The sequence below is a fragment of the Melanostigma gelatinosum genome (genome assembly GCF_949748355.1).
Source record: "Melanostigma gelatinosum genome assembly, chromosome: 3".
NCBI classification, from domain to species: Eukaryota; Metazoa; Chordata; class Actinopteri; order Perciformes; family Zoarcidae; genus Melanostigma; species Melanostigma gelatinosum.
Genome location: NC_136636.1, coordinates 11,214,556 through 11,226,920, shown reverse-complemented (window position 1 = coordinate 11,226,920; position 12,365 = coordinate 11,214,556). Strand labels below are relative to the sequence as shown.

General features: G+C 44.3%; 1 protein-coding gene across 1 annotated transcript; it reads right to left on the bottom strand.

The window, feature by feature from the left end:
• Positions 1-3,873: 3,873 nt before the first annotated feature.
• LOC306775601 (period circadian protein homolog 2-like) lies at positions 3,874-6,235 on the bottom strand (the record flags this gene model as incomplete). The annotated part of the gene is given in 10 exon segments (XM_079266060.1): positions 3,874-4,128; positions 4,131-4,192; positions 4,298-4,419; positions 4,526-4,637; positions 4,733-4,739; positions 4,743-4,841; positions 4,937-5,056; positions 5,841-5,988; positions 6,093-6,166; positions 6,170-6,235. Coding segments are annotated over 10 exon segments (1,065 nt in total).
• Positions 6,236-12,365: the final 6,130 nt, after the last annotated feature.

Below are 12,365 nucleotides of genomic sequence, written 5' to 3'. Positions count from 1 at the left end.
TCCTCTGCAGCCATTCTTGATTTCTGTCAGTAGGAGGCATCAGCATCAAGTCACTGAGATCCATCTTTCTCGTCTCTGACTCACAGTAAAGTCTTCAGCCTGGGGTTTCTGTTCAGGTACACACAGATACGACTGGTTGACTGAACACAAGTGTCGAGGCATGCATCACTGAATGAATGGTACAGAACAGTTTTGATGGAAGATCAGCTCATATTTAGTGATCTCACTGACGTGGCCGATGTTGGTGACGTCAAACAGGCAGGAAAACATCCACAGGTTGTAGAATTGATATATTTTGATTTATTTATTAACTGTGGAAATATTTATTGAAGTTTAAATATTCCGACCATTAAGAATTTGGTTGGACAATCGCATATTGACCAACCAATCGACCAAGTGACCAGATGAGTCAGCCCTTCTTCCCACGACTGTACGAGGGAGAAAGAGAGCGCTCAATATTCAGAAATCATGTGAATATGGGCTGGTGCACGCTGGTCGGCCTTGGGTTTTGATCCTTTAAGTATAAATCAAATTAATTTAATATGCTGCAAATAGCTTTTTGTGCTAATTTATAATTAAGTCAAGCTGCCAGGTATAGGGTGCACTGTGCATTGTACCTTAGTTAATCTAGAGTAACACGCATATTCACACCCCCCCCCCCCCCGAATCGATCGGTTAAAGCAGGGGTGTCAAACATACGGCCCACCACGTCATTTTATGTGGCCCACGAATCCGCCAGCAAAAAAAAAATAATAATAATTTTTTTTTTTTTTTTTTTACAAAAATTTAAAGTTAGATGTGAAAATAAAAATATCCCCATGGTCGAAATTATGAGATAGAAAGTCGAAGTGATGAGATGGCATGTTGTCTGTGTGCCGACATTAAAACTATCACAACAGGTGGACAGGAGATGCAACAGCCCATAAAGAGGATTTCCAACAAGTTTCTCAACATGCGTACTTCTCTGTACTGAAACGTCATCAGTCTCAGCCCAAGTACTGTTCCAATTCAAAGTTCACATCGAGCCAAGCACGGCCCTAATGCCCAGATGTGGCTCGCTCTGCCCATTTTACCCGGGATGCATCGGAGGTGACTTGTCTGTACTTGGGACAGCCAAATATCCCAGAATGCATTTTGCACCAGCAACAGGAAACAATGGCGGAGGAGAAATCACACAACTGGAAGTACGTGTTGTGGAAGTCACAGATATCCCGGGAAACTAAACTAACTATGTTAGGAGTACCGTAGTTACATTTACACCGTCTTACATTTACAACCGGCCCTTTGAGGGCGACCGTGATGCTGATGTGGCCCCAGAGTGAAAATGAGTTTGACACCCCTGGGTTAAAGAGTGGGTAGTCGTCCACAATTTTGGCAAATTTAAGATATGACTTTGCAACTACAGTTTGCGTTGCTTGTCTTAGTCTAACACAAACAGTAGAGATTGTAACGTTAGTTGCAGTTCAGCTTGCTCTAGTTATTTGCAGACGTGAAATCGACAGTTACTGTAATTCCCGTTGGCATGGTAGGCTACAACTGCACGTAAATACACCGTATACAAAAAGAGCCACTCACACTGGCCATTGAAAAGCACCGTGGAGCCGAGGTCGTGCACAAAACCGCTGACAAAAAAGTTCTGCCTCAATACTTTGTATGCTTTCATTTGTTTTCCTGAGTAGAAGGATGTCTGGAGGACAATAGTTGCTGAACGTTATATCCACCGCCTCGATAGCAGGAAAGTCTTTCAATTGAGTTGAACAATCGCTCCCCTTTGTAACATGGGGACGAGGTCCATCATGTTGTGGTTTTCTCTCGTATTATCGACTTAACGCGCACAGTGCGGACAATTTCCTCCATCTCGTCTTTAAGCATAATCGGTGTTGTAAGCACAAGCGCATGCGCATGCGCATGAATGTGTTGGCATTCCGTGACGTCAGCTCGGTTACATTGTGATTGTCATCGGAATTACGTCACTGTAAACAACCTGTTCGAATTCCAGAACTTTAATGACGTCATTAGCGACATCTGTTTTTGGCTCTGACATTCGGAATTACGTCACTGTAAACAACCTGTTCGAATTCCAGAACTTTAATGATGTCATTATGTTTTTGGCTCTGACATTCTTCTGGCTTTGATATTTTCTTACCATACCCTGGTAAGCCGTTTGAAAGCATACACAGTTACAGTGGAAGTATACACAGTGGACGCATACACAGTTACAGAGGAAAGTAAATCTACAGAGACAATAAATATGTTTTCATGTCCACCATACATACACCACACCCTGCCAGGCAAGCAGGAGAGGACGCCTACATCAGAGCATATAGGCCTCCCACCCATCATTATTAAGGCTAAGGTCCTACAGCATCGGCCCCAGCTAAAGCCACTGCCACGTCAGACCATACCCATCAGAGGTGGTGCTCACCTTAAACAAAGTTCTCTCCAGACATTAAGTGACACAAGGTCGAAAGATGGATGTGTGCCCAAAATTCGGCAGGGAGACACTGTCAATGACACCGTCCTCACACTGTGTCCACCAAACACCTTGCCAGGCCAGAAGGAGTGGAAGCCTTCATTAAGGCGTATGTCACTCATCAGTGGTAAGGCTAGCAAGCAGGAGAGGACGCCTACATCAGAGCATATAGGCCTCCCACCCATCAGTGGTAAGGCTAGCAAGCAGGAGAGGACGCCTACATCAGAGCATATAGGCCTCCCACCCATCATTATTAAGGCTAAGGTCCTACAGCATCGGCCCCAGCTAAAGCCACTGCCACGTCAGACCATACCCATCAGAGGTGTTGCTCACCTTAAACAAAGTTCTCTCCAGACATTAAGTGACGCAAGGTCGAAAGATGGATGTGTGCCCAAAATTCGGCAGGGAGACACTGTCAATGACACCGTCCTCACACCGTGTCCACCAAACACCTTGCCAGGCCAGAAGGAGCGGAAGCGTTCATTAAGGTGTATGCCACTCATCAGTGCACCAAACACCTTTCCAGGTGTTTGGTGGACACGGTTCGGTATTTAGAGTTTGTTAAATCACTGCGTCGAAGATCATCATTTAAGTGTTGAATCCAACTGGTGTTACGTTCATTGTGCGGAGAATTTAAATTACGCTTTATGGTATTGCTTACTGTAATGGCACTGAATGAACGAGCGAGGACAAATTAAATCAACCGTGGGTCGAGACATGTCGTTTTGACTCCGGGGAAATTGATGAGATTAAAGTTGCAATCTGCTAACGACGTGCTACGAGGACGTGTCGTATGTTATGCTTGGAGCATTAGCATGATGCGTTGATAGTGTTACGTAGTGCGGCGATGGCACTGATTTAACGAGCGAGGACGGATTGAGACGAACTTGAGTCGAGGCGGATGGCATCGCGGGTTAATAGTGCATTTACGCGCTGTTCGGATCATCCCGTTTTTGTCGTTTTGACTCCGGTGAAATTATGAGATTAAATTGTAATCTGCTAACGACGTGCTACGAGGACGTGTCATATGTTATGCTTGGAGCATTAGCATGATGCGTTGATAGTGTTACGTCGTGCGGCGATGGCACTGATTTAACGAGCGAGGACGGATTGAGACGAACTTGAGTCGAGGCGGATGGCATCGCGGTTTAATAGTGCATTTACGCGCTCTGCGGATCATCCCGTTTTTGTCGTTTTGACTCCTCTTTGAGGATTTCAAACATGTACCTGAAAACACATTGACTTGACATCAAATTTATCTTGGTTTGCTTTTATTTTTAAGAGAAACACATGTTGACATATACAGTCTTAATATCGAACTTATTAGATACTTTCTGTTCTTTCTATTCATTTATTATCTCACAAAGTTCCCCTTTAAACGTATTCAATTCAAGCATAAATCAAAGCACAAGTTTGATTATTTCAATAAGCATCCAGACTGAGGTTCTCATTTTCAAAACAAGTGTAATGTCAGTAACTATAGACGATGTCAACAGGAAGGTTTCAATTAAAAGTGGGCCATCACTCTCTGTACAGAGGGATATTCTATCCACATGGAAGTACGAACACTGGCTGGTGACAGAGACTACACTCATCGATTTAGTGGACATTGTAATGTCTGTCAGAGGCGCTCCAACAACTGCCGCCGCGCCGGCGTCGGGGCCACTGACGCCGCACTGTCCAACACCACTGGTAAGTGAGGAGAAACAAGTATAACAGCTAATGTGGTTTTTGGAAGGAGTATTACAAAATATTCCTCAAATGATCAGCAGTTGTAGTAAATTGTGTGGTGTAAGTGGCGTGTTTATACCATCTGAGCTGCATCAGTGGCTCCAGCAGGCTTGTCGTCTTCTGAGGTTGAGGATGAAGAGGAGGAGGAGGAGGTGGCCAGGGAGTGAGAGTCACTCTTCCGTTTGAGAGCTGGGCCTGTACAACTATCCAAATATCTGGAAGACACAAATGCACACAATTAATGTGACAGGATTTATGTGCTTCACCACGTAATAAGCTGAAACGATCCAAGAGTGGCATGATGATGCTCCCACCACACACCTGATGATGTTGTCCACACAGTTGATCTGCTGATAGGAGGGAATATGTGTTGGCTTCCTGCCCTCTTCATTATCTAGGACCTTAAGGTCGGAGACTGCAGGGGGCAGACGTGCTGGGGGAATAAAGGATTTTACCCAATGTTGAAATATTTACACACTTAAATACTGTATTTTTACTGTTTTGTATTTGTGCTCGGGGCTGCATTACCTGTGGCTCATTTGCCAAACAGAGCAATTTTGTGATTGGAGCCCAGATAAGCCTGCTGGCCCCAACTCTTGACTCGATTCACATCAGCACAGATCTGCTGCAAAGTCACCTGCAATAACACAAACACAATGCATCAGCATGATGAACCTTGGCAGCAGCAGTACCACTGGCTTCCTGGCTTGTGATCTCACTGTGACGTCTCACCGGTTCGCGGTGCGAGTCCTCCCACAGGTTGCCATTGCTGTCACTGGAAGAAGCCACGCTAATGTAGTGCTCATGAGAGCCGTCAATCCCCAAACTGCCATAACCACTGTTATGGATCGGCTGTGGAGGAGAGACACAAAGAAGTGAGAAACGCTGTCACGCAAACAGAAAGAAAAACTAAAGATAAAGCAAGAGATCGGTGTGTCTGTGCAATAGAGATGCCTACTTGTAATTGTTTTAAGTTGTGCCTAATACCTCTAATGCGCATGAAATTCAAGGTTTTTGTTGTTTGTACAGCGATTGTGTGTTTGTCCTAGTATGTTGTTATGACCCCTGCCTTCCACTAGGGGTCTGTGTCCTCTTTTCTGTCTTTCAGGATGTTGATTGTCAGCTAATGAGTGACACCTGCATCTGGTGTGGTTCCAGCTTTAATCCCAATGTTCCCCCTAAGGCCTTAAACCCTGACCTTAAGGGCATGTATGTAAGCACATCAGCCAGCGCAGATATTAAAAGGTCAAACGCCGTTCTCCATTAAAAAGTGGGTGACAGTTAAAATATGCCTTATGCACATGTCCGTTCGCCGCCTGGCATTAATACCATGCAAATGCGTCACAACATGCGGTCAATTTGTTGGTCAAATTGCATAAACTCCCGTCACTGGAATTGTATTGCTCCACGTGGTGCTGATGATGCAGGAGAACAATCAAAGGGTTACGTGTCTGTGTGAGTTGTTTACCCCTTTGGTTCAGTTGTAAAAAGTTAGTGTGAACCAGTGGACCAGAACTAAAATTTAACATTGTATAATTGTTTTACCTTGGCTCAGACCAAATAAATCAAACTACAGGTGTGGAAAAAATCCATAGATAATGATAAATATTACAACGAACTGCACTGAAATACTAACCTGCAGGAAAAGCTTACAGATCTTGGCTTGCAGATCTTTTATTTCCTCATGGGCGACGGTGACATCGTCGTTTGTCGGTGCAGCAAACTCATCCTCATTCATTGGACTCTTGGTGACAAAAGACGACAGCACGGTGATGTCATCCTTACTATGATGCCATTTCATTTAATATTACTCTTAGCAACAACAGCACTGCGACTGCACTTTCCCATAACTTTCAAAACCGTTTAATTCTGAGCTGTTGCTACTTACGTCCTGACTTTGCGGCTCCAAGGGTTAATGAAGCTGGACCAGCTGGTGTCCAAAGTGATGTGGTCTCCATTCTGTCATCGCAGACGCACCGGAGAGTGCTCGAACGGAGACCGGCCCGCATACTTTAACACTACATGAGGCATCGAGAGTTTGAGTTAAAAAAGGAGGAGAGCAGAATAAGCTGTTTGGCATTGGCAGAGAAGATTTGGTAAATTTTTCATGGGCGCGACCCACATACTCAGCTGTGCTGCTCATCCCAGAAATGCATGTTCCTTACAAATGGGGCACCGTTTGAAAGGTAAATAAACAGGCTTTCCAACGGTATAACATTTATTGCTAAGAAACATTGTTACAAGAGAAATAATCTACCAAACACTCATTTCCGAACTTTTTGTTCGATGTTTAGTGTACTCATATATATAGTATAGTATACAGAGCCTGTAAGGGAATCTATAAATAGGTCCCATGACACACAAGGTACTACAATTGTGTCAACATACACGAATACAACCGATATGAAAGAGGATTTAAAGTTAAACAAACATTGATAACCTATCTGCTTTCAATGCTTTTCATCCACTAGCAGAAGAAACGTTTCAACAACAACTCACGACCTGTTCCCACTCAAAACAAACCTGACACTCACTACCCCTCCTCACGTGACCCCGTAACTTCGAGAAACCCAGTAACCTCACCACCAGTAACGTGACATCATTCATTCAGGCAGTCACTACTCCACCGAAAACTAAAGCATAACATTATGACGTTATTAAAATGACATTATTGTGTACATTGCCATACATCTGGAGAGCTGCATATTACATTGTATGACGTTATAGTATAAATATATATCGTGTGAACATTCGTAAATCCTGGCACTAGTTAGACTGTAAGTAAGCTAAGATGTTTCGTTATTATCGTATAAAGTCATCTGCTAGTACAGTCGCTAATATGATAACATGCACTTGTTATTCAGAGCAACATTAGTTCGTTTGTTGTTACTTGCTATAGCCCCTAACTTATGGCAGAGATGTCCACGTTATTTAGTTAAAACATTAGATAAGTCGTACTGTATTATGTGGAGATGTTGGAGTATCCCACACAAGAGTACACCGGTACTAAAGACAACGATTAAATATAGTTTCTTTACATCCTCTGTTCTCTCTGGTTGCTGAGCCGACTCGTTAACGACACTTCTGGTGGCATTTTTACCTTTTACGACTCCACGTGTGTCTCCGCTTCAATATCCGAGAGATAAACCTCGCCGGGTCGCTTTATAGGTTATTTTTTAAATTATGTCATCGTCATGTATGTTAGCAAAACCAACATCTATTCCGAAGCGCTTGGCACATTTGTGCAACATGTGGCCGGTGCATTATAACCCCGCCCACTGCATGATGATTGGACAGAAAGAAATTGCATCTCTCGTGTGATTGGACATCGCACATGGCAGTGGGCGTGGTTAATACAGCACGCTCTCATGGCTTGGTGGTTCATGTGGATCTTAGTATGTAAAAACAGTTTCTGTGTTCTTATTTGTCTGTTATTTTATTGATGTTGCACTTTATTTCATTACTTTTTATTGGCATTTAGTTTATTTATGCTAAAGTCATTTATGTCACACTTCATTGTTATTATCATCATTGTTGTTATCATCGTTCTTGTTCTAACTATATTAAACAATATACAACGGACGTTTCTATGTTGATATCTTCTTCATCATATTCTGCCTATTTTTTTTAATTAATATTATTTAGTACATTTTATTTAAATGTACAGCTTTTAATATCTACCCAAGAGAGGATTATCTGAACTCAAACTATGTACATAATAATCGTCCTATTTGTGACATTCTTTATTTGCTTCATCATCACATAAGGTCCTTAGTTTGGGTGGACAGTAAGTACATTTATTTATTTGAGTAAGACTCAATATGTGTCTTTGCAGTCAGTTCGAACACTAACGATCTTCCCTTAGACAGCGAGTATAAGTAATCAGCTCACAATAACAATGACGGGATCAGTTAGTAGTGTCTGAGACAAACACTGAGCCAGATCATGATGTTTTAACAAAAACAGTCTTCAGCCAGTATATTAGCAAACACACAAAAGCACAACAATCAGCTTGAGACGTGCTATCCAACTGTTCCTCTGCAGCCATTCTTGATTTCTGTCAGTAGGAGGCATCAGCATCAAGTCACTGAGATCCATCTTTCTCGTCTCTGACTCACAGTAAAGTCTTCAGCCTGGGGTTTCTGTTCAGGTACACACAGATACGACTGGTTGACTGAACACAAGTGTCGAGGCATGCATCACTGAATGAATGGTACAGAACAGTTTTGATGGAAGATCAGCTCATATTTAGTGATCTCACTGACGTGGCCGATGTTGGTGACGTCAAACAGGCAGGAAAACATCCACAGGTTGTAGAATTGATATATTTTGATTTATTTATTAACTGTGGAAATATTTATTGAAGTTTAAATATTCCGACCAATAAGAATTTGGTTGGACAATCGCATATTGACCAACCAATCGACCAAGTGACCAGATGAGTCAGCCCTTCTTCCCACGACTGTACGAGGGAGAAAGAGAGCGCTCAATATTCAGAAATCATGTGAATATGGGCTGGTGCACGCTGGTCGGCCTTGGGTTTTGATCCTTTAAGTATAAATCAAATTAATTTAATATGCTGCAAATAGCTTTTTGTGCTAATTTATAATTAAGTCAAGCTGCCAGGTATAGGGTGCACTGTGCATTGTACCTTAGTTAATCTAGAGTAACACGCATATTCACACCCCCCCCCCCCCCCCCCCCCGAATCGATCGGTTAAAGAGTGGGTAGTCGTCCACAATTTTGGCAAATTTAAGATATGACTTTGCAACTACAGTTTGCGTTGCTTGTCTTAGTCTAACACAAACAGTAGAGATTGTAACGTTAGTTGCAGTTCAGCTTGCTCTAGTTATTTGCAGACGTGAAATCGACAGTTACTGTAATTCCCGTTGGCATGGTAGGCTACAACTGCACGTAAATACACCGTATACAAAAAGAGCCACTCACACTGGCCATTGAAAAGCACCGTGGAGCCGAGGTCGTGCACAAAACCGCTGACAAAAAAGTTCTGCCTCAATACTTTGTATGCTTTCATTTGTTTTCCTGAGTAGAAGGATGTCTGGAGGACAATAGTTGCTGAACGTTATATCCACCGCCTCGATAGCAGGAAAGTCTTTCAATTGAGTTGAACAATCGCTCCCCTTTGTAACATGGGGACGAGGTCCATCATGTTGTGGTTTTCTCTCGTATTATCGACTTAACGCGCACAGTGCGGACAATTTCCTCCATCTCGTCTTTAAGCATAATCGGTGTTGTAAGCACAAGCGCATGCGCATGCGCATGAATGTGTTGGCATTCCGTGACGTCAGCTCGGTTACATTGTGATTGTCATCGGAATTACGTCACTGTAAACAACCTGTTCGAATTCCAGAACTTTAATGACGTCATTAGCGTCATTAGCGTTGGCTCTGACATTCTTCTGGCTTTGATATTTTCTTACCATACCCTGGTAAGCCGTTTGAAAGCATACACAGTTACAGTGGAAGTATACACAGTGGACGCATACACAGTTACAGAGGAAAGTAAATCTACAGAGACAATAAATATGTTTTCATGTCCACCATACATACACCACACCCTGCCAGGCAAGCAGGAGAGGACGCCTACATCAGAGCATATAGGCCTCCCACCCATCATTATTAAGGCTAAGGTCCTACAGCATCGGCCCCAGCTAAAGCCACTGCCACGTCAGACCATACCCATCAGAGGTGGTGCTCACCTTAAACAAAGTTCTCTCCAGACATTAAGTGACACAAGGTCGAAAGATGGATGTGTGCCCAAAATTCGGCAGGGAGACACTGTCAATGACACCGTCCTCACACCGTGTCCACCAAACACCTTGCCAGGCCAGAAGGAGTGGAAGCCTTCATTAAGGCGTATGTCACTCATCAGTGGTAAGGCTAGCAAGCAGGAGAGGACGCCTACATCAGAGCATATAGGCCTCCCACCCATCAGTGGTAAGGCTAGCAAGCAGGAGAGGACGCCTACATCAGAGCATATAGGCCTCCCACCCATCATTATTAAGGCTAAGGTCCTACAGCATCGGCCCCAGCTAAAGCCACTGCCACGTCAGACCATACCCATCAGAGGTGTTGCTCACCTTAAACAAAGTTCTCTCCAGACATTAAGTGACACAAGGTCGAAAGATGGATGTGTGCCCAAAATTCGGCAGGGAGACACTGTCAATGACACCGTCCTCACACCGTGTCCACCAAACACCTTGCCAGGCCAGAAGGAGTGGAAGCCTTCATTAAGGCGTATGTCACTCATCAGTGGTAAGGCTAGCAAGCAGGAGAGGACGCCTACATCAGAGCATATAGGCCTCCCACCCATCAGTGGTAAGGCTAGCAAGCAGGAGAGGACGCCTACATCAGAGCATATAGGCCTCCCACCCATCATTATTAAGGCTAAGGTCCTACAGCATCGGCCCCAGCTAAAGCCACTGCCACGTCAGACCATACCCATCAGAGGTGTTGCTCACCTTAAACAAAGTTCTCTCCAGACATTAAGTGACACAAGGTCGAAAGATGGATGTGTGCCCAAAATTCGGCAGGGAGACACTGTCAATGACACCGTCCTCACACCGTGTCCACCAAACACCTTGCCAGGCCAGAAGGAGTGGAAGCCTTCATTAAGGCGTATGTCACTCATCAGTGGTAAGGCTAGCAAGCAGGAGAGGACGCCTACATCAGAGCATATAGGCCTCCCACCCATCAGTGGTAAGGCTAGCAAGCAGGAGAGGACGCCTACATCAGAGCATATAGGCCTCCCACCCATCATTATTAAGGCTAAGGTCCTACAGCATCGGCCCCAGCTAAAGCCACTGCCACGTCAGACCATACCCATCAGAGGTGTTGCTCACCTTAAACAAAGTTCTCTCCAGACATTAAGTGACACAAGGTCGAAAGATGGATGTGTGCCCAAAATTCGGCAGGGAGACACTGTCAATGACACCGTCGTCACACCGTGTCCACCAAACACCTTGCCAGGCCAGAAGGAGCGGAAGCGTTCATTAAGGTGTATGCCACTCATCAGTGCACCAAACACCTTTCCAGGTGTTTGGTGGACACGGTTCGGTATTTAGAGTTTGTTAAATCACTGCGTCGAAGATCATCATTTAAGTGTTGAATCCAACTGGTGTTACGTTCATTGTGCGGAGAATTTAAATTACGCTTTATGGTATTGCTTACTGTAATGGCACTGAATGAACGAGCGAGGACAAATTAAATCAACCGTGGGTCGAGACATGTCGTTTTGACTCCGGGGAAATTGATGAGATTAAAGTTGCAATCTGCTAACGACGTGCTACGAGGACGTGTCGTATGTTATGCTTGGAGCATTAGCATGATGCGTTGATAGTGTTACGTAGTGCGGCGATGGCACTGATTTAACGAGCGAGGACGGATTGAGACGAACTTGAGTCGAGGCGGATGGCATCGCGGGTTAATAGTGCATTTACGCGCTGTTCGGATCATCCCGTTTTTGTCGTTTTGACTCCGGTGAAATTATGAGATTAAATTGTAATCTGCTAACGACGTGCTACGAGGACGTGTCATATGTTATGCTTGGAGCATTAGCATGATGCGTTGATAGTGTTACGTAGTGTGGCGATGGCACTGATTTAACGAGCGAGGACGGATTGAGACGAACTTGAGTCGAGGCGGATGGCATCGCGGGTTAATAGTGCATTTACGCGCTGTTCGGATCATCCCGTTTTTGTCGTTTTGACTCCGGTGAAATTATGAGATTAAATTGTAATCTGCTAACGACGTGCTACGAGGACGTGTCGTATGTTATGCTTGGAGCATTAGCATGATGCGTTGATAGTGTTACGTCGTGCGGCGATGGCACTGATTTAACGAGCGAGGACGGATTGAGACGAACTTGAGTCGAGGCGGATGGCATCGCGGGTTAATAGTGCATTTACGCGCTGTTCGGATCATCCCGTTTTTGTCGTTTTGACTCCGGTGAAATTATGAGATTAAATTGTAATCTGCTAACGACGTGCTACGAGGACGTGTCGTATGTTATGCTTGGAGCATTAGCATGATGCGTTGATAGTGTTACGTAGTGCGGCGATGGCACTGATTTAACGAGCGAGGACGGATTGAGACGAACTTGAGTCGAGGCGGATGGCATCGCGGGTTAATAGTGCATTTAC